The sequence below is a fragment of the Anas platyrhynchos genome, chromosome 4, assembly GCF_047663525.1.
Source record: "Anas platyrhynchos isolate ZD024472 breed Pekin duck chromosome 4, IASCAAS_PekinDuck_T2T, whole genome shotgun sequence".
Classification (NCBI taxonomy): domain Eukaryota; kingdom Metazoa; phylum Chordata; class Aves; order Anseriformes; family Anatidae; genus Anas; species Anas platyrhynchos.
Genome location: NC_092590.1, coordinates 65,755,583 through 65,778,315, shown reverse-complemented (window position 1 = coordinate 65,778,315; position 22,733 = coordinate 65,755,583). Strand labels below are relative to the sequence as shown.

The 22,733-nt window shown below is 42.5% G+C and overlaps 1 protein-coding gene across 22 annotated transcripts in view; it reads left to right on the top strand.

Moving 5' to 3' along the window:
- Positions 1-60: 60 nt before the first annotated feature.
- The window catches only part of LOC110354175 (uncharacterized), a 130,284-nt gene continuing 107,611 nt past the window's right edge, over positions 61-22,733 (top strand). Inside the window, exons 1-7 of one of the 22 annotated variants that reach the window (XR_011809243.1) lie at positions 63-410; positions 4,683-4,754; positions 5,983-6,042; positions 8,197-8,251; positions 14,637-14,712; positions 14,878-15,067; positions 21,818-22,019. Coding sequence is in view for 9 of the 22 variants with exons in the window: in XM_072037764.1 (XP_071893865.1) it covers positions 270-410; positions 4,683-4,754; positions 5,983-6,042; positions 21,818-21,940 (396 nt within the window). In the remaining 13 variants the exon portion in view is untranslated. The other 21 variants (XR_011809241.1, XR_011809247.1, XR_011809242.1 and 18 more) reach the window with 21 other exon arrangements.

Below are 22,733 nucleotides of genomic sequence, written 5' to 3'. Positions count from 1 at the left end.
CGCCAGCCCGTTTGTACGGCCCCCGCTCCGCCCCGCCGCCGCGTCAGGCACGGCACCGCCCCCGGCCCCAAAACACGGCCCCGGCCCCAAACACGGCCCCGGTCCCGGTGCCGGCCCCCTCCCAGCTGCGCTCGCTCAGCCGCCGGGCGCCGCCGGTCCCCTCGGGGCCAGATCCGGCGCCCTGGTGGCGGGGTGCGGGGAGCGGGAGCAGCGCGGGGGGGGCCGGCAGTGTGCACGGATCGGCACCCAGCGCACTGCCGTGTGCGGGGATGGGCTCGGGGGATGCGGCACCGGGGGAGTACCTCGGCACGGAAAGCACCCCTCGGCTGCCTCCTTCTGTACCCATAAAAATAACACCCGTGTATATATGGAATAATACCCCCCTGTCCGCTTTCGGTTTTATATACTTCGTGAGTACCTCCTGGATGTGTTTTCTGGGCTTCGATCTTATTTATTTATTTATTTATTTCCATTGAAATGCTTTTTGTGCAGCTAGAACGTAAAGCAGGATGGATGTCTCGAATGTAAGAAATGTGGCTTCCTAAGGGGAGTGGAAAAAAAGGCTTTTCGTGGATTTTAAAGTAATAGGGTTAATCCACTGAAATAGGTCTCTATTTGCCAAAACGTGGTACATATATATTTTTCAAGTCAATGTATGTTAGAAGTATTATCATACTACATCTCTATCCATTTATTCATCAGACAAACTCTCTTGAAATTTACTGGTAATAAAAAGCATATATATATATATATATATATATATATATATGTTGGGGTAGCTCATTTCTCAGGGGGGAGCTTATTTCTCAGTTGATTTTGGTCAATTTAGCTCCCCACCCTCCTGAGGGGTTTCATGCAGGCTGACAGATCTGTCGGAAAGTGGTGGTCTCTTCCTAACGATGCTCAACTTGTACTGCTTGTACGCAGGGCTCAGGGCGGTTTGCCCAACGAGGTAACTTGCATAATAATGGCTCAGCACTCCCCTAACAGGCTTGGATGGCAGCCCAGAATCTCTCTGCAGCCGAGGGTCAGTGTGAGATTCCCTGATTCACACTTTTTAAAAAACATTTTCTGTTCCAAACTCTTGCTCCTGTTCTGGAGTTTTACTACCGCAGCTCTCCTTTGCAAAGAGTGGCCGCTTGTTCACCAGTGTGGCTGGAGAGCTGTTCCCCAATGGCACGTCATTTTATTGATTCAGGGTTTGGTGTTTAAAGTTCCGTCAGTGTTGGTGGAGCTGTTTGCACAGGCGTCGCAGGGCTGGGCTCACACTGCACGTGTGTGCCAGGCAGGAGGCTGGCATGAGCCGAACCTACGCATCTGAGAGGGTTCATACAGGCACGTAAGTTATTGGGTGAGGAAGGTTTAAATTGCCTTTCGTATTTCTGATTAAATTAGGCTAATCACCCACTTTTTGCAGGATACCTTGACCATTGGTGGTGACGTGTTTGCTGTTTGCGCACTCCTTGAGTTGTGGTCAGTGGAAATGTCAGGTTACACAAGCTTTTGGCACCAAAAAAACAGCTTATTGCACTACTTCTATGTAAAAATTGCATCATGTGGATTTTCTTAAATCCTTTTCCTTCAGTCTTAGTGTGTAGTGGTATTGTAACAGGAGTCACAGCAATCAGTTACGGAACTCTGTTTTCTAGTTCTGGCTCTTACTGAGGAATGCAGAACAAAGGTGCTGTGTTTGTTTAAGTATCACCAGCAATTTCAAATGGATTAAAGGACGTAGGAGTGCGTGGGGAGCTGTTTTGTTTATAACTGTTTGTCTGCTTCAGCCCTGAATAAGCATACTTTTGTAGGGCCAAATTAATTAGTAAAATAAACAAGTGAAAATCTGAGGAATAAAAATCACTCAGTTCTGTTTGGTATCTCTAAACAGAATTTTGACAAATGTTTTCAGGAAATAAGTACAAGAAAAGATAGGATACTGTAACTATGAATTTCTTTTATGCAATGTTTTTTGCATATTTAGCAGTTAAGATATTTCCTGTATTTCAGCTTCCTCAATCGTTTCACTATAATTTCTTTAACAGCAATAGACATCTGTTAATACTGACCTTCTAATTTTTAATATGTAAAGAGAATATTTCACTACTGTGTTTACTATGAAAAAAAAAACACACAAGCACCCACCACCAACAGTGATAGTCTTTTTACTTGTATTTTAATATATTCCTTTATGTTTCAGTATAAACATGAGAGTCTGAGAGTCCAGTAGAGAAACAGTAGAGAAATTTCATTTGAGATTAACTTTGCTGATTAATTGTGCTATTTATGGCATGATAGTGTGTTTTGGTCTTCTTGCAAGCAGGTGAAATCCAAAATGCTTAGGTACTGTTCAACTGCTTCAGCACATGATTTAGTCATAAAGGATCACTGTTTCTTCCATGTGATCTCTAGATCAGATGGTGTGATACCTATTTCATATTTAATATCCAGTCTTGATATAGAAGAATCAAAAGGTAAAAAAATCACCATTTCTTTAGGTAGTTTGTTCCAATTGTGAACCATCTTCAGTATCAAAATAACAACAGAAAGTATCTTTACCTTTTAATCTGGCAGTATCTAACTGTAGCTCCAAGACATTGCTTTATATTATCACCTTCCTAGGTAGATTAAAGATATATTTTGCCCCAAAATGTACTTTCTTATTCCAATTAAGTACCTTCTCAATATTATTATTATAATTTTTTCTTTTTTTTTCTTTTTTTTTGGGGGGGGGGGTGAGCAGGGGATAAGCTAAAGAAAATGATCTCTTACAGCATCTCACTGAAAGGTATTTTGTCTAGGCACAAGTAACTTCAGTTTAATTTTTTTTCTTCACTTTTCACAGATTTTCATGAGTGCCATACTGATCCTTAACATTCATATTGGAAACATTTTCACAGTGCTTTGATAAGGAACCCCAATTGCCAATATGGTTTCAAGATCTATGAGTTCACCAGCTGTTAAGCTATTTCAAGTGCCCTTGACATATAGTCCTTACTTTTTCAATTCAAATGTTCTGGTTACTAGATCTGATGCCTTATGAAAGTCTTGATCTGTTCTGACTGCATATTCTCTTTATCAAGCAAATTTGTAATTTCCTCAAAGCAGACTTGTTTAACGTGGTGGTGGCAGTGTCTCTTCAACTGTGGGAAAACTGGTAGAAGTGATACAGTAACTATACACGTGCTGTATTTTTATTCTGTTGATTGAATAATGACTAATCTAGAAAAAGGAAATGAGAATTCTTAAAGCCAAAAGAATAAGAAAGGAAATTAAAATTATAAGTGCAATGTTGCCAATATTCATTTACGCTTCCCTCGTTAGTCTGAAAAGGAGGATGTGAAAAATGGGGCCTCTGATAATACCGAAATTCCATTATATCCTGGATGACTGGCATGTGTCATACACTGTAAAGAAAGAGGTGTTTTGCCCATGCAATAAATGAAACTGGAGCCTGCTTGGAGAAAGCAATTCTGAGATACCAACTCATTCAAAGCCAGGGTCAGAAAATCTGGGGACAGGGCTGGAGACAGGAAGGCACCAGACTTCCCTGAGCAGATGTGGGATGCCTCTGCAGTGGTGAAGGAGGAGATGATGACTCACGGGAAGTAATGCAGCTTCCAGGAGGGGCTGCAGCGTGGATGGAGCTGGAGGTGTGCTTTGCAGCTGGCTTAACAGCTCTGGGACTGGCTGAAGCTGTTTCAAACACAGCCTGGAGAGCAATGGATTCATGCTGCCATAAGCACCAGTGAGCAAACTCCTTAACCGAGTTTGAAACCTTTTTTTCAAACCCTGTGCCACCACTCCTCTGTTTGTCACAGCGTTTTGGAAATACAGAGGTGGAAGACAGCTGAAGAAGAAAGCATAGGCATGAAAATTACTTAATTGAGCAATACTTAAAGTTTTCTCTGTGTGGTCTCCATTGGTGCTGCCTGTTACATAACAAAGTGTACATTTGTCAGATCGAAGGAATGCAGTTATGATTTAAGCAATTTAAGACAATTCAAGCTCACGGATTTCTAGGTTTGTCACTGGGAAACACTTGGGAAAGCAGGAAGTAGTGTAATGTAGGAAGCTAAGGGGATTCAGAGGGTGAGTTATAAAATACATTTAAACAGACAATTTCTAAAGTTATTTTAAATTTAGGAAATAACAGATATGTTAATTCAGGTCTAAAATGTCAAGAAGACAGGTCGAATTCAGGGCTAGAATGAAGAAATAACATTGAGACATTTAGACATGAGAAATGCACCATTTTGGTGTGAAAAGCAAAGGACATGAGAAGCAAAGGAAAGTATGGAACAATGTTGTATGCGGTTGGGAGTGTGAGGTTATAAGCCAGCCCTTGCTCAGTTGAAATACATTTACATTTTTCTCATTTCCTACAATTTTTGGTTTTCTGTTATCCCCAGTGGCAAGAACTTATGAGGTGTTGAGGTTGGATATGACAGCGTTGCTTGCTGTATAGGTGCATTTCTGAAAGCTAGGTGGAAGGTGAGGCATGCAGAAGGGAACTCTTAAAGTAAAAAGGGAAAATGAATGGTAATTCAGTGATAATATTGAATTTTCCAGTGAAATAAATAAGGGATTAGTTTGAAGATTCCACATAGCACAGCTGAGAATTTGATTTGAAATGGTCTCTCTTAAACACGCAGTAATGCCATTGCCTGCTAATACATTTTCTCTAGACAAAACATTCTCAAGTTTGTACTTCAAGCTCCAGGAGCCAAGGACTGTGGAGCACTGAGGTTTATACTGCTGTAAGTAAGAGGACTGCCAAAATCCTGTCTTTCAATATAAACATATAAGACCTATCTTTTCCTTTCCATAACTGAAGTGTTGCTTGTAATAAGAAATAGGGATTATTACTTAGTGATGCAAGACTACAGATAATGGCTTCTACATGATATGAAGAATGTTTGGTTTAACAAAGTAAAGGGAAAATAAAAGATTAGTACTAAATTGACAATGGATGAGATCCAGGTTCCAGAAGACGTGTCAGACTTACTGCAGCTCTGCAAGCAATTAAGCCTTTGCCTTTGAGAATGTACCCCTTTATGGAATGGGATTGCTATGTAAAGAGAAAGAGGACAGATACAGAGTGATAACTGGTACAGGGTAGTCTGTGTGGGTGACGAGAGCTCTGGGCAAGAGGGGAGTGTGGAGTAGTTGCTGCAGTGCAGATTTTCCCATCCTTCTGTTCAGGGTGACATCTGAAGGCAAGCAGAGCCTTTTAAGGACAGCAGGGCTTACAGGTGCTGAAGAGGGCTGGTCTGTCCTTTTCCCTCTCCATCTTCATGGTGCCAGACCCTTTTTTCTGGGTGTCTGAGTTTGCCAAAGCAGCAGAAAACCACCAGTGCCACCAGCAAAGAGAACTGTTTCCTGCTGCTTTCATTCTTCACTGAGGTTTTGCTCCAGCTAGATCCTGCTTGTGGCTGAGAGCTGGTGAGAAAGGGTTAGGATCCCTGTTTTCAGCAGTGCCTAACCATGTCAAAATGTCAATGTCAAAAAGCCAATTGTGCTATTTAGATTTATTATATGTTCAGCCTGAGAGACATATGTTTTTCTAGTCACAGCCATGTTCAAATATAAGGAAAGAGCCAGGTGGTTTCAAAAAGACAAGTTAATTCTTTGCTCAGTCTTCTGGCTACTCTCAGTTAGGAAATCCTGGCCTTGAATTATATTAAGAGTAAGATTTTAATGCTCTTCAGAATTACAGTATTACATTATTTCCATCTCAGTTTTTAGAGAGTGTTACTGTGATTGAGAATAGTGTTCTGCATTTGTGCTGTCCCCTTTTGTTTTCCTGTACCTGCCACCTGCTGGAATATATTTTACTTTTTTTTTCTTTTTGTATCATTGCTACTTGCTTTAGAAGCAAATCCCTGTCTCACCAGTGTTGCATGATCTGTGAGAACTTAATGGTAATAGGAAAGAACCAATCTGCATATTCTAATTGAAGCATACTCTACTGTTTTTCTTGCTTAGGTGAAGGAAAGGATTCGAGGTGAATGTTTACTCTGTGACTCAAATACAAACCTGCATAAGGTAGGTTATTTCTTCTACCTGTTTCTTCTAGTATTTCTTTTATTGTTATGGGCTATATAGACTTTGCCTAGCCTCCAGTGTGTGACATGGGTAGGGCACAGAGAGCAGAAAACTGTGCCACAGTTGTCTAGGAGCCTGATAGCACCGTGGTTATGAAGGCACTTTGCTCCCCGTTGAATTGTCTGGGATGTCTGCCAGCTTTAAAGGGACTAAAAGTGGGTAAGGAGATGGCCCACTTTCCTTTCACACAGTTGGCAGGAGGTGAAGCATACTGTGTGTTTTCATAAGCATTGGGACACTTTCTAGCCATCCTTTCCCTACGCAGCATGATGTGTTATCTGCTCAGGACCAAGGCAGGGACCCAGAGTGCAGTCATCTGTCCCCTGGGTTAACACTGCAGGGAAAAAAAAAAAGAAAAGTGTGTGGCCTTTGCTTATTTCAAATAGAACATAACATCACTAGATGGACTGGAAGCTTAAAGCAAGCTGTGATTGCTCTTAACACTAAAAATCATTTGAGGTGTTGCAATAGCTACAGCACAGCAGAGGTATGGTTACCTTAGATGCAAAGAACATGCCCAGGCACCTGTATGCTTTGTAGTCTTTATCAGACAGTGTTCAAGGTTGAATGCTTTCACCTAGCAGATTATATCAAGCATAACTGTGTTCCTTTAAGGACACTGTTGTGTGTAAAAGATTTTTTTTCCTTTCTTTTTTCTGTGATGGTCTCTAACCCTTAAGGCTCAACTCTGCCTCTCTGATTCAGATTGTTACCTAAGTTTGCAAGGGATTCCACAGAAATCCACTGACCTTGCAGAGAAAGATATGTTCAACAGAGAAAAAGAAAGCTTGATCCGGGCTCTTATTAAATACAACTCGTATATAACGTAGGCTGGTCTATCATTGCATATAGCTAGCTGCCTCTAACATCATTAGGATTTCCAGGCACAGACCAACTAGGTTATGAGTTCCAGATATAGAGTGAAGTCCAAGGAAATTACATGACCCCAGTTGCAGACATAAGACAAGTTCTGTGTAAAATATTTATTGCTCCAAATTATCGTTGTAAGGGTAATAAAATGAAGCCGTATTTGTAAGTTTCACAGTGATATATTTTTATGAGTTTAGAGCTGCTGTTTGTATAAATTCAATAGAAAAGCTGTTTGGACTTGTTTCAAATTTCTTTAGCTACAGGGGAAGAACATTTATTCCCTATTTCACTTGTTAGAAAGAATGAAAAGCAAATCTTTTATCTGCTTACTAGAAACTACAGCTTTAATGAAACTCATTACCTTTCTCAGTATGGCTGTTTGAGTTGTACAGAGATGGAATCAGGTTTCCTAGACATTGAGGGACAGGGCTGACACCAGCTCTTTGCAGTCCTTTTTAGAAGGTACAAACTAAAAACGGTTAGACAGATTCAGCTGAAATACCTACCCAAATCATATAGTCATGTCAGAATACTTCAGCTGAGAATAGCTTTTGCTGGAGATTGAAGGAAGCCAATTTGTTTGTGAAATCCTGCCTAGAGCTTCCTAAGTTTCTGGGCTTGATTCTTTTGCTAGTTACTTAACATCCTGGGGGCTGGTTGAATTTGTGGGGTCCCTAGATCATCCTGGCTCCCTGGTTGCAAAAGTGTCCACTAGCAGCCCTCAGACTTGTTAAATGCTGAACAGAAAAACAAAACAAAACAAAACAAAACAAACAAACAAACAAAAAAAAAAAACACACCATCACCAAAATTTTGCAATATTGAAATCATCAGAAAAATTGTGATCACTGTCTGCTTAGCCATAGTGTAATGTGTCTTTCATAGTGCCACCCTGCCTGAAAGGCAGCTGGACTGGACTGAATGAAAGAAGTTTTACTATATCCTTAGGACTGGTATAACTGCAAAGTTCCTTTATAGAGTTGGGGAGGAATCCCAAACAACTACGTTTTCATACTCACTGTTAGAGTTAACATTTGGTTGTTCTGGTCTCATCCAGGTCTTGATCTGATTCCACGTTTAAAGGTGGTTTGGGTTGTAAAAGGTGGTAGTACCTTTACGGTGTGCACTGGCTGTATGAGGAGTCAGTGTTCCTGGGATCCTTACTGGAGATGTTCCAAAGCTTTTGGAGAAGCCATATATTATGAGCTGGTAATTTTTTTTCAGTGACAGAAAAGAAAGTTGATTGCAACTTTATCCTTAAGGAGAAAAGGTAAAAAAGGTAACGTCTGTTATTATTATTATTATTATTATTATTATTATTATTATTATTATTATTATTATTATTATTATTATTATTATTATTATTATTATTATTATTATTATTTTATTTTTAAATTATAGATTTGATCTAGTGTTGTGTTGATTAAAAACATAAGATATCAAAAATGTCATTTAATACAACAGTAACCCAGAGCTTTTCTTGAAGACTGTCTTCCTGTCCTACAGTTTTTGTCCATGCTTCTCTGGCAGTGATGTGTTTCATTATGATGACCAGTACAGAAAAAAAGGGGACAGAAATACATTTTTTTTTTTTTGGATGAAGCTGTTTTTTTTTGTGTGTCCTCCACCACTATCCAAGGAAAAATGGATTGTTTTGTCTCTCCATCTTTTCCTCCTCCTTCTCTCCCTTAATGAGAGATGTGTTTGATACATTGCATTTACTACTAGATTGACTTTTCAAATAGCTCTGTATATATGAATAATAACCAGCTTGCTCTGGGGCAGTGTTTCATAAAAACTGTCAGTTTTAAAATTCAAACCCCTTTTTAGGCTGATGTGTCTGTGTGTAAACACCTTTTTTACCTCTCCTTCCACCCCCTTTTTCTCCACTGCAGATAAGATAGCAACATCCCAATTCATCTAGTTCAGTAAAATGAGAAGTGACCAGAATTACAAGCTGTAAGTGCTACACCAGGGAGGGAATAGCTAACTAGCTTTAATTGTGGGCACTGTTCTGCTACTGTTTGGCAGAATCATCATAAGCCTGCTTTAGCAGCTACTAGCAATTAAAGGTATCTATGGCTAACCAATAAAAACTTTTATCTCTCTCTTAACGCAGTTACAGTCTCACAGTTAGAAAAATTGTGTTAGAATAATTGTTTCATCTGCTTTTATGCTCCAGTTTTGTAGCCCAAATTAAGAAACTCATTTTGTCCTTACATTGCAACAAAGCCATAGTAAAGGTGAGATGTAGTCATATCTCTGCCATGGATTCGTATATTTCTATCTTTTATTATAGATTCTTCCGCCTTTATTGTAGGAAACATTTCTGTCACATTAGTCAGTCATGTTTCTCTATTAAAAACCCATTTAGACAGTTTTTCAACAGGGAAGTCTTTCATGCTTAAAAATTTGTTATTAGGACGGGTAGGTCTTTACCCACAGAGTTAAAACCTACTTCCATTTCCCACTTAGAAAGTCTGAGATTTTGTAAAACATAGATCTAATTACTTCTAATTTCTCACAAGAATAGATTTCAGTGTTTAAATTTGCTAGGCTGGTGTTTCTGTCTGTGTATACTTGTATATACTGGAGTATATTTCATTACTAAAATATGCCTAGCTAATATATTTGTATATAAATATTTGTACATATGAATATTTACATTTTATGTAAATATCTACATAGTGGATAATGCAGTTTTCTAGCTTCATTTTTTAAATGTTTTTTTTTTTTCTTCTTTTTGTTACAAAGATTACATCTCATTTGTTTAAAATGTTATCATAAAATAATTCTTCCTGTTTGTGAACATCAGCTCAGGCAGTCTTTGCTCTAAATCAAATGAAGAGAAGTGTAAGCAAAAATGAACTGGAGTTAATTAAAGGGTATTTTTAAGCAGTCTCACTATAAAAAACTATTAAAAAATAGACTCCATTAATGAGCTGCAGCTTGATTAGAAAGTCACTTTAAACCCCTGGCCTGTTCTCAGTTCTCTGGGAGAACAGCAAAAAGAATTGTGCAGTTTTATTGTGTAGAACTCATTAATAAAAGAGTGCTAATGCACACTGGCTACCCTGGTAAACTGTCTTATATAAGCCTGATTCAACTAGACAAATGACCTGTTTTTAAAAAGAGATGGAAACATTTGCAGTAAACCTCTGGGCAGACAGATGTGCAGAGGGGATATAGCTACTACAGAAAAATGTTCATTCAAATTCTTCAGACACAGAAAGTCAAACATGCTTAGTTAAAAGTCAAAAGAAAATCAGTATTTGGGACTAAATACTTTTCTGAATGCATAGGCTGAAGGCCTCAGCCACAGTCTTGAGATGTCAGTGGACTATGGGCAGCATTGTTCCCTCACTCCTGGAGCGGAGCAGAAGTAATCTGTGCTGACTACTCCTGATGTTTTTTGTCCTTTCATGTGCCTGGAAATGATTTCCAGGTTTAGCTCCACCATCTTTCCAGGGATCAAGGTAAGGCTGAGTGGCCTGCAGTTCCCCAGGTCCTCATTCTTGCCTTTCTTGAAGATAGGAGTGACACCTGTTTTTCTTCAGTCTTCGGGCACTTCTGGTCACCATGGCCAATCAAAGATTATTGAGTGTCCTAGCAGCTTCTTCAGTGCTCGTGAGTGCATTCCACCTGAGTCCGTCAACTTATGTATGTCCAGTTTGGTGAAATATGTCCTGACCTGATTCTCTTCCACCAAGGGTACGTCCTCCTTGCTCCAGTTTTTCTTCCTGGTCTCTGGGACGTGGGATTCCTGAAGGCTGGTCTTCCTAGCAAAGACTGAGGCAAAAAAAGATATTGACCCTCATCTTTTCCCTGTCCTGTGAGGCTAGGTTTCCTGTTTCATTCAGCAGTGGTCCCACATTATTTTCCATAGCCTTCCTTTCATCACCTGTGTACTTAGAGAAGCCCTTCCTGTTGCCTTTGCCATCCTGCACCAGATTCAACTTCAGGTGGGTTTTGGCTTTTGTAAATGCATCTCTGCATGCTTGGATGGTGTATTTCTGCTGGGTTCCCTGCTTCCACATTCTGCATACTTCCTTTTAATGTTTTGGTTTTGCCAGGAGCTCCCTGCTCATCCACACAGACCTCCTGGCATATTTGCCTGACGTCTTTCTCATTGGGGTAGTCTACTTCTGAGCTTGGTGGTCCATGAATATTCACCAGCTTTCTTGCATCCCTCAAGGTCCTTATCCCATGAGGCTCTCCCAAGAAGATGTCTGATTAAGCCAAAATCTGCTGTCCTGAAGTCACCAGTGTGACTTTTGTGTGGTTCTGTGTAGAACCATGAGTTGGACTTGGTGGTCCTTGTGGGTCACCAAGTACATTTTTCCTAAAAAGCCTGAATCCCTGCATTGCAACACCACAGTTGTGTGAGCCATCCACCATATCTCTGTGATCCCAACAAGATCATGGGGATACATCTTGCTGGCAGGCAGTCACCAGTGGTGTTCCCCAGGGCTCAGTTCCAACTGAGTTCCAACAGGACAGTTCTGTTCAACATTTTTATCAATTAGCTGGATGCAGGAGTGGAATGCATCTTCAGCAAGTTTGCAGACAATCCTAAACTGGGAGGTGCTGATGATTCTCTGGTGGGACAAGAGGCCTTGCATAGGGATCTGGATACATTGAAGTACTGGGCAATCATCGATGGCATGACATACAGCTAAGACAAATGCCAGGTTCTGCAGCTGGGATGGAGTAATATTGGACATAGTTAAAATCTGGGAGACAAGCGGCTGAAGAGCAGCTCAGCAGAAAGTGATCTGGGGGTGCAGGTCAATAGTAGGCTCAATGGGAGTCAGCAGTGTGCCCTGGCAGCCAAGAAGAGAAAGCACATTATGGGGTGCATTAAACACAGCATAGCCAGCTGGTCAAAAGAGGTGATTCTGCTGTGTTTTGTGTTGGTGCAGCCTTATCTTGACTACTGTGTGCAGCTTGGGCTGCACGATGCAAAAAGGATGTTGACGTCCTTGAAAGTGTCCAGAGGAGGGCAACCAAGCTGGCAAAGGGGCGGGAAGGCATGTCCTATGTGGAGGTGGGAGGACACATCTCACATCTAAGAATAAGCAAAGAAAGCACTTTCTTATACCTTTCTAAAAGTGGGGGAAAGAACCAAGCAGAATATTGCAATCCATTTCTTCTACCGATAACTGCTCCCATTTTCAAAGTTGTACGTATGTCACAGGGGAGAGGCCTTACATGTGACATTTAGGTGGTTTTCCTTCAACTCCACTCTTATATGCATTCATACACTTATGACAGTTCATGCCTATATGAGATCAAACAATTTCATATCCCTCTTTGGTTAGCTACTTGGGATGCAGGAGGACAGCAGTCCACAGTTTCAGAAAAGTTGTTTCTTAAGGCCGCGGAGCTTATCTGATACTGGGAGAGATTTGTGTGGTAAAAACTCTGTGATGTTTCCACTCCCCAGAATCATTCTAGGGCAGCTGGGAAAGATGGACCTTACAGGTTGGCCAGGAGAAGTCTCACCTAAACCCAAGTAAACCAAAAGTCAGGTACCTAGTATAAACCAGTGATGGTCAATCACTTTATCAGTGAGAAAGTCTTTGAGTGACTAAGTCTTTCATCTGACTGTATTTGAATGTCTTAGAGCTATCCAGCCCTATTTTCAAAATTCCCAGTTCCTGCAGATTACCTTGAATACTAGTGATAAAGCTGGCTGAGTTTTTTGCTAGTAGCTGTATAAATGTTTGCTACTGTTGTGTGTGTATTTGACCCAAAGGAATGTGTCATTCTTTGTGGCTTTTTAGGAATGCAGCATAAAAATCTATTAGAAGAGCTGCAGTAGACAGTGCTATTTACTCTGCTGAGAGGAGATGCTACAGAATGTTATGAAATCCTCCTGGCCTAGTTTAATCTTTCTTCTGTGTTCTCCCACACAGTGTTCAGAATCAGTTAAGTGACATGAAGAATATTACACATTTTTTATAACAGATGGGGGACATCACTTTTATGGATTTGAACAATTCATTAAAAGTCAGGTTTTGCTATGATTCATCTTGCTGTGATATTTTTAATATCTTATCTAGTCTCCCTAGTTCAGGCTGATCCTAGTCTAAGGAGGGGACTGAGGGAATCCTCTCACAGGTCCAGCAGCAGATGTCTGCACAGGAAATGCCTTTTCTATTCTTCCTTTTTCCTTCAGAGGGGAAGTAAGAATATTTTGGAAAACATAAACTGCTCCCTGTGTGCCAGGTGATGCTAACTACATATGAAGGATGAGACAGGGCGCATACATTCAAGTGTTGTAGAAATGTATTTTCATCCTCTACATTCCCCACATTAATGGGCAGACTTGGGTGAAATGGACTAGTACATGTGAGAGTACAGTGAGAACTCTCTGGAAGGTTTTATCAAGGTTTGTTCAGGGCTAGGAAGGACTGGTAGGTGGGTTCTGGGATGGGGTGCCACAAGCCACATATGCCAACCCAAACAGTTTGTTCCTCCCTGCCCACCTCTGTGCCACCATCTTTCTCCAGAGATATGTCATCCTTCCCTGTATAATCAGTCCTTTCCACTCCATCACCAGCTGTGTATCCATAGCACAATCAGAATGTTTTATGACACATACTTGACAAGGTATGTCTTCTGCACATGCATGTGTGTAAGTTTAGGTGACCTGAGGATGTTTGCATCCCATATAACATAAATGAACACATCTGTCTCATACAAGAGGAATATCTGCTTTTTGGGAAAGTAATAGGCACATAAAAGTAGACAGTCTTTATGTGACTTGGGACCTACTTGCAAACAGACATGAATGATGGCAGACATCTACAGTGTGATTAAAGGATGGGTGCATATTTGCTTACATGGCAGGGATGGACCATAATGTACAGGAGACATGTATCTTTATGAGAACTCTGGTAACATAAAAAGTTGGACGTGTAGGTCACTCATGACATCTAATTTTCATATCACAGGCCTCCGTGTAATAATAATTCCTTTCTGAACAATGCTGTCTGAGAATACAGGTATAGTTCATTAGGATATGATGTTGTGGTACAGGAAGCATTCCATTTTGATACATCTCACCTCCAAATGCTGCCCTGATTCTGCTGCAGCTGAGCAGGTAGCAACCTATGCCTACTTTCCCCAATAAAGTGTATTGCACAGACAATCAGGAAGAGAGGTAATTTATTGTCATCTTTGCAAAGCTGAAGGTCCCTGGGGGAACCGACTCTCTCACACAGGCTGGGCAGTCACTGTCCAGGAGGTGACAGCGTGTTCTGTTGTAAGCCCGCTTGCGATGGCTTCTTGGTCTGGGTTGGGTGAGATTCCTCAGACTCTGCTTTTGAAGAATTCCTCTAATGCAGCTTGCCCACAGTCCAGAACACATGCACGATTCCTCCACGACTGTTCCCAGGTGCGAGGATCAATTCCCACCGTCTTCTTCAGGTGCAGTGTACTCAGTTCTCCCCAGAGAACCTCTGGGCTGAGCAGATTCTCTGCCCCAGAGCCTGAAATTGTCACCCAGGCCAAACCAGTGCAAGGGGAACAGAGTGGGAAAGTCATTCTGTAGCTGCTGTTGACTTAAATTCCTGCTGTACAGGAAGGATCGTCCACAAGATGAAATTTCTACTGCTGGGGGGTTTCATTTCTCACATTCCCTCCTTTTCTTCCCCAAGGGATGAGGTCAATGTCCGCTGCCAGCTGTGAACCCCACAAACACAGCGCTTTGCATGAAGACCTCTGCTGATGTCTGTAGGTTAACAACATTCTGAGCCGGTCTTGTAGCTCCTGAAACTTGTGCAGCGCCTGAGCTTGGGCAGCTGGTTCCAGCACCAGGCACTGCGAGAGGTTGAGCAGGATGGTTGTTCAGAAGGCCGAGGGTAAGACAACCTCCTCAGTCACCCTTTTATTTCCTAGGAGGAAGGCTCAACAGTATTTCTCCTCTGGGCAGCAGCATGGGTACCAGAAGATGTCATCCAGCTGCAGTAGGAAACCTCCTGTGCCATCTTGGCAGGGGTGTAGTCATCAGGAGGTGCATCACAGCTGCCTTTGAGGAAGAGGTGGAACAGCCTGTGCCTTCCAGGATACAGTGCAGAGCTGCGACATAGTAAGTAGAAGCTGTTCTGACAGGCGTGCCTCGCCGTGAGCCCGAAGAAGCGCAGCTGATGGTCATGATGTGATGTTGTCTCTCACGGCGTGCTGACGGTGAAGCCAGCGCTTGCCTAGTTGGTACTGCAGCATAAGGAATCTGGTTCAGCTTCCTGCACAGCAAAAATCAGCTCCATGAAGATGGTCCTCTGGGAGGTGGTTGTCAGCTGTAGCTTGCAGGAATGGGAGGAGGGCAGCACCGTTAGCTGGCAGTGGTGTGACACAGGCAAAAGCACCCAGGCCTTTTTCACCATTTCTTGGACCCAGGAGGCAACCTTCTCTGTGTCTAGGTAGGACTGGGTGCAGAGGGTGCTTAGGAGATGCGAGGCCTGATTCTTCCCCAGGTTGTCATTGGGATGGTGGAGGATGCACTTCACGTCCCCCAGCATCCTCTCCCTGGAGCACTCGCACTTCTGTTCTACACGGACGCCGGAGTGCCTCTTTGGCCGCTGCCCTGTGGGGTCCAAGTCAAGGAGGAAGGAGAACCCGGGAGGTGGATCCAGGAACACGTGCAGGCTGTAGAATAAGCAACCCTTCTGGACATTCCAGCCAGTGTAGGTGTCATTCATCCCCATGTCTAGGTGCAGCTGTGGCATGAAAATATTCTTGGAAAGCATTCGGCAGATGCAGAGGAGGTCTCCTACTAGCTCCTTGCACACGATGGTCACTTCCTGCATGGGCCCAGGGGTGAGCTTTTCCAAAGGCCTGAAAGCACGCCGTGCACCACTGCGGTCTTTTAGCTCATTGTCCTCTTCCCCCTCCTCCTCACTGCTGGAGCTGATCTCCTTTCTGCTTCTGGCAGGCTTTGTCTTCCTTCGCCTGGCCAGCCAGCAGAGCCCACAGAACAGGACAAGGGCTCCAACAATGGCCCAGATATGCCACTGCTGGAACACAGTGGAGAGCGTGGCTTCCTCAACAACCACCTTGTTCTCCATCTCGTCTTGCAGCCGAGCCATCTCCTGTCTCAGCTGCTCCTCACGCTTCCATATCTGCTCAAGCGTGGACATGTCAGCCTGTTCGTTGACATGCCCCACGTACTGGCTTCCCAGCACAGTCAGGACAAAGGCAATCCACTCAGCCACGGCCTGGAGGAGGGGGGAGAGAAAGGGGGTTAGTGGGCCTGTCTGGGAGGGAGCTGGCTGCTGGGGGAGCGGGGCTGGTAAGAGGGCTGGTCTTGGAGTGGGCAAAAGCAGGGCTTGTGAGCACTGTGTGGCTGGGTGTCAGCAGGCTTGAAGGGGACACAGGCCCCGGGTAGAGACTCCCCGAGAGTCCCTTCATCCTTGCTCCCAGCCCCAGTGGCCGCACCGGGCCCTGCCCGCAGTGTGGCCCGGAGTGTCTGGACCCCAGGTGCAGGCTCAGAACCCCCCCCCACCCCAGATGCGTGCTGCGGCCCTTGCCCAGCCCAGCCTTCCCCCACACACCATATTCACAGATTGCCCAAGTCCAAATGAAACGGACTGCCTGGTGCTCGCTCCCTTAAGGACAGGTCTCCATTGTGACTTGTCCTCTGATGTGTGTGTGACAGGTGTCAGAGCCATGTCATAGACATACCACCGCCCAGCTGACACACGGCTGCCTTGGGCACCAAGGCCCCGGCACCCCCAACCTACAAACCCAAGAGCAGTGAGCTCCTAGGGGCAGACATTCCCTCCGAACTTTCTTTTAATGGACATTCTAGGTGAGTGTCCATTACTTACACAGTGTGGTAAATTTTTCTGAACCCGGTGGCCCTAATCCACGTTGCCTTTACGCCAGTAGCTTTTGGGGGCCATAAAACAGAGGCTGTTCTTGCTTCTCATGAAAGCTGCCCTGAGGAATTCTGCCCCTGAAAGCAGCTCCTTGGGGAGAAGCAGCAATAGCAAGGGATGAAACTGATGATTGTAACAGTGTCCTTTGAAGCAAGTTTGCAAGTACCACGGGGTCTGGGTGGGTTCTCCAGAAGGCCAGAGAAAGAAATATAAGAAATGGTGATGCTAAATTACTATGAATAAATCTAATCTTTGCTAACCTACTTGCAAGTATAAGGTTATTTTCTGTCCACTCCTATGTCCAAGAAGAAACTCAGCCTTTGGCACTTCTTCCCAGAAAGCCAGTAGGAACCCTGCTGGTTTACTGGGATTGTCCCTTTTACAGCTGGAGTCATGTATTTTCATGAGAACTCTGGTAACATGAAAAGTTGGACATATAGGTCACTCATGACATCTAATTTTCATATCACAGGCCTCCATGTAATAATAATCCCTTTCCAAACAGTGCTTGAGAATACAGGTGTGGTTCATGAGGTAGAAATATTGTGGTAAAAGAACAGATCAACAGTACAGAGACTAAATTTATTGGATGCCAAAACACTTTAATCATAGATGTATGTAATTCTACAAATTGTACAACTTTCGTGTCCCATGGGAGAGACAGTGCTATCTAGAAAAAACTGTTGGAGAGTTAATGTAGTGGTTCCAGTGGTTCCAGCTGCATGGTACATAGCTGTGGGGAAGGTCTATGAGGTCCATGAGTCTCTCTGGGGATTTCCATTCCATTCTTAAGCGACTGGACAGTGATACTTATAGCACTAGATAGAGAATAGCTGACTCCTGGCTAGTTTTTTCAAATTCCCTTGGCATCCAACAACCGGCTCACAGTGGTGCTCACAGTCTTCCCATCTCAAAGGCTTTCACCACAGGCACTCTCACAGTGCTTCAGGGGTTGTTTACACTCTAGGTACTCCTCTATTTTTAGAACTAAATTATTCCCATACCCTAGAGAGTTGACTAAAGTTCAGATGTTAACACTGTTGTCAACTAAGTCTACCCCCTGTCAACTGCCACAAGGAGCAACTTTCTAAGTTTGACATATTTCATGCTGAAGCTGGTGAGAGCCATTCCATTGTTTTCAGGAGACATTGCATTTGACCCAAAATAACAGTGTCAAAATATAATGTCCTTTAATACTTGCACTAAAACCCCACCAGGGTACAGCAAATTCAAAGACTATGTCTGTCTGCAAGTACATTTTACAGTTTATTAATTTAATAATACATATGTGTGCATACGTACACCACACACATTTGTATTGCTGAAAAGAAATACAGCTGGACAACTTGATTCAATCTGCTCACTGATTTTATTTCCCTTAGACTTCAATGGCATGTAGTGGTGTCTCTGCTGATCAGTATAATGTTCAGCTCCACGCAAGATTGTATTTTATCTTGGCTCCAAATATGTTTTCAAATTAGAATGATGATGCAGATGGATCCTTGTCTCAAAGCCATATGATTGATTTCATCTCTGATATTCTGCTCCATCAACATGCAAGGAGTTATTCCTGACATCAAAGGGCAATCTGTTTACACTGGGAGTGCAGAATATCAGAGCTAAGCAATACAGGAAAAATAAAAATAAAAAAGAGAATGGCACTGTTGTTGCTCTTTGAAACAAAACAAAACACAAAACTTATTAGGAAAGCCATACGATCCTTTCCCTAAAACAATTATCTTCAATGCTAAGAACAGAAAAACATTTGTAATGGGTCGAACAACAGGTCTGTTTAGACTGCTGCACTATCTACAGTGGTCAGTTTAGGATACTAGAAATAAGATTGGGTCAAGCAGACGGTGATATACTTCTCTTGTATCCCTTCCAAATCAAAAGTTTAAGAGGATTTCTAGAATGTGGACTAGTAATAGTCCTAGTAAATTTAGATGAGGCTATAATTTCTCTGCAATGTAACTTGTAGACCAGATTTTAAAAGATGCAAACAGTAACATAAAATACAAAGCATTATGAAAGAACTGCACTCAAGTTTGTAAATTAATACATAGTTATGATATATTTTTGGCAAATAACAGAAATTGTGATGCAAAAAATTTTTTTCTTCCATTTTGATTTGGAACATAGTCACATGCTTGATTCAGATGAATGTCTTTTGTTTTTGTCAATGTAAAGGATGAAAATAAATAAATAACCCAGATTTAATTCTGACCTTGACATATATAGTTAAAAGTGTTTTGTTTTTTTTTTTTTTACTTTCAATTCAAAATAGATTTTATTTGATGACCTAAAGATATTTACTAATACACTGCCATTTTTATATAGCTCATATTAGTTCCTTTTGACTGATATAATAATAATGGCATCCCTTGAAAAAAAGACTAAAATGTTGAATGTGAGCTAGCCTGACAGTGAGAAAGAATACAGGAATGTGTTGGGCAATATATCATTCCTCTGCGTAATACATAACCTTATCTCCTATGCATCACTTATTTTGTATTGAAGATCTTTCTTTGTGTTTGCATTCCATACAAATAATGAAGTATCTGGATTAGTCAGTTCTTGGTAATGGACTGTTAAAGAAAATTGAGTTTCTGAAATATAAAACATTGTAAAGGGAAACAATTATTTAGTAGAAACAGGTGAAGTAGTTTGAGAAACCATATTTCTATGTACTGGCTCCAAGTCCCCTAAGGATCTAAGTCTGTCTTGGAGGCTTGGGGCTGGAGGGGGGAGGAGAGAGAGAGATTCAGAAACTATTATTTAGATTTAAACAGAAGTTTAAAAAAGTAAATAATAATAATAAAAAAAGGATTTAAAAAACAGTGACATTTAAACAGTTGGGTATGCAGGAAAAGAATATTGTAACACGTTGGACTTGCATTAGTTTCAGAAGATTCATGCCACAATGCATTTCGTAGAATCATAGAATACAGGTTGAGAAAGACCTCTAAGATCATCTAGTCCAACCTTTAACCTAGTACTGACAAGTCCACCACTAAACCATGCAACTAAGTTCTACATCTACACCTTTCTTGAAGACCTCCAGGGATGGTGACTCAACCACTTCCCTGAGCAGCCTGTTCCAATGACCTACAACCCTTTCAGTAAAGAATTTTCTCTTAATACCCACCTCACTATAGCCTTTAAGTCAATGGTACAGCACAATAAGGTCTACCCAGAGCCTCCTTTTCTCTAGGCTAAGCAACCCTAGTTCCCTCATCTCTTCCTTATAAGACTTGTTTTCTAGACCCTTCACCAGCTTCCTTACCCTTATTTGGACATATCCTTGAGAGAAGTTTCAGTTTATGTCCCTGATTTTGACTGAGGTACTGTAACGCTTTGCTCAAAGTGATATAGCAATTTTTCCCCAATATACCATCACTAAATTTACTCTGGGAATGTCTCAGATGCAGAAGTGTGTTCACCATTTCTGTCACACAGTTGTGGTGTGACAGAAATGTGTTTCCCAGAAATGCGGCATGTTCTGCACAAGGGACTGCTTTGAGTCCAAGACACCTCAAAAGCTCTCTGTAGCCTTGCTGCATACATAATAACACCCACAAGGGTGCCATATTTCTGTCTGTTCAGCATGTGCAGAACTGTGTATGTGATGCACCCCTGAACTGTTGTCTATATGGTACATTTGCTGAAGTCAAATTGCAACTCCACAATAGCTGTCTGAGATTTTCTGACACGTGACAGACTGGTCTGTGCTAGTATTTGTGTTTCTAATCATCAATCAAACATCAGAAATTCTGTGACAAAAACACAGCTGCCTGTCCAAAGTTTTCTAGAGGCAAAAAGAGTGTATGTCCATAAATGAGAACATGCCCTGAAGTCCCTTAATGTATTATATCTCTCTTGCTAAGGTGGCGGGGACCTGAGCTCCTGGGTTGAGAATAGGTATGTTTGATCCATCCACCTCTGACTGTAGGCAGGCTACCCGAAAGAATTCAAAGTGTGAGACATGATGTGGCCCATGGATGCCTTACTCTTGCTCTACCATCCTCTAAGCCAGAATAACTTTCTTTGTGCTTGTAAATATTAGTGCACTCTTGGTGCCTTCATAATACTGATAAGGTGGGAGATAGTGGGAACCCTGTGGTGGGATGGGGTTTCTGCATGGCTGGGTCTCTGTTCCCAAGACACTGGTGTGAGTTGACAGTGGTTCAAGAGTTGTTTCCAAATGGTGATGAGCAGGCATGGATGGAGCATGCCTGGTGCTGCAAGATGCTCGTTCCTTATGTGTCTGTCTTAATTTTGGATGCAGATCTCCCAGAATCGCAGTCACAGAACAGTCAGAATTGGAAGGGACCTCTAGTGGTCATACGGTACAACCCCTCTGCTCAAGCAGTGCTACTGTTGTGGTAACATGGATGGCAGCTAAACACCACACAGCCTTTTGCTCACTTCACACGATCCCCACAGTGGGATGGGGGAGAGAATCAAAAAATAAGTGTAAAAAATTCACAGTTTAATAGGACAAAAAATGAAGGGAAAATACCAATGGTAAAGATAAAAGAAAGTACAAAGCAAGAGATGCACAATGAAATTCAACACCACCCAATTGCCGATGCCAAGCCAGACAAGGAGTAGCCTCACCCCTCCCCCAGGAAACCTCCTCAAATTTATTATCAGATTATTATCCAAACCTCCCAGATTTATCATTCATATGAGCATATTTCATACATCATATGGTATGAAATACCCTTTTGTCCACTTTGGGTTAGCAGGCCTGGTTCTGTCTCCTCCTAGTTCTGTGTGAAGCCCCAGCCTCCTTAAAGGGAAGCATGAGAAGAAGAAAAGTCCTTAACTTCGTGTAAGCACTACTCTGCACCAACTAAAATATCAAACTGTTAGTAATACGAAGAGTTGTTTCTTGTCCAGTTAGTGTGCACTGCATAGAAAAGTTTTATTGCCTTCTCTCTGTTCCCCTCCATCAGATATTAATACACAGAGACATCTTTGATGAAAAGGGAAGCAGTCCAGAAACCTATAAAAGTAAGAGAAGAGGAGGACAGAAAGCATTCCGCTTTGATACATCTCACCTCCAAATGCTGCCCTGATTCTGCTGCAGCTGAGCAAGTAGCAACCTATGCCTACTTTCCCCAATAAAGTGTATTGCGCAGACAATCGGGAAGAGAGGTAATTTATTGTCATTTTTGCAAAGCTGAAGGTCCCTGGGGGAACTGACTCTCTCACACAGGCTGGGCAGTCACTGTCCAGGAGGTGACAGCGTGTTCTGTTGTAAGCCCGCTTGCGATGGCTTCTTGGTCTGGGTTGGGTGAGATTCCTCAGACTCTGCTTTTGAAGAATTCCTCTAATGCAGCTTGCCCACAGTCCAGAACACATGCACGATTCCTCCACGACTGTTCCCAGGTGCGAGGATCAATTCCCACCGTCTTCTTCAGGTGCAGTGTACTCAGTTCTCCCCAGAGAACCTCTGGGCTGAGCAGATTCTCTGCCCCAGAGCCTGAAATTGTCACCCAGGCCAAACCAGTGCAAGGGGAACAGAGTGGGAAAGTCATTCTGTAGCTGCTGTTGACTTAAATTCCTGCTGTACAGGAAGGATCGTCCACAAGATGAAATTTCTACTGCTGGGGGGTTTCATTTCTCACATTCCCTCCTTTTCTTCCCCAAGGGATGAGGTCAATGTCCGCTGCCAGCTGTGAACCCCACAAACACAGCGCTTTGCATGAAGACCTCTGCTGATGTCTGTAGGTTAACAACATTCTGAGCCGGTCTTGTAGCTCCTGAAACTTGTGCAGCGCCTGAGCTTGGGCAGCTGGTTCCAGCACCAGGCACTGCGAGAGGTTGAGCAGGATGGTTGTTCAGAAGGCCGAGGGTAAGACAACCTCC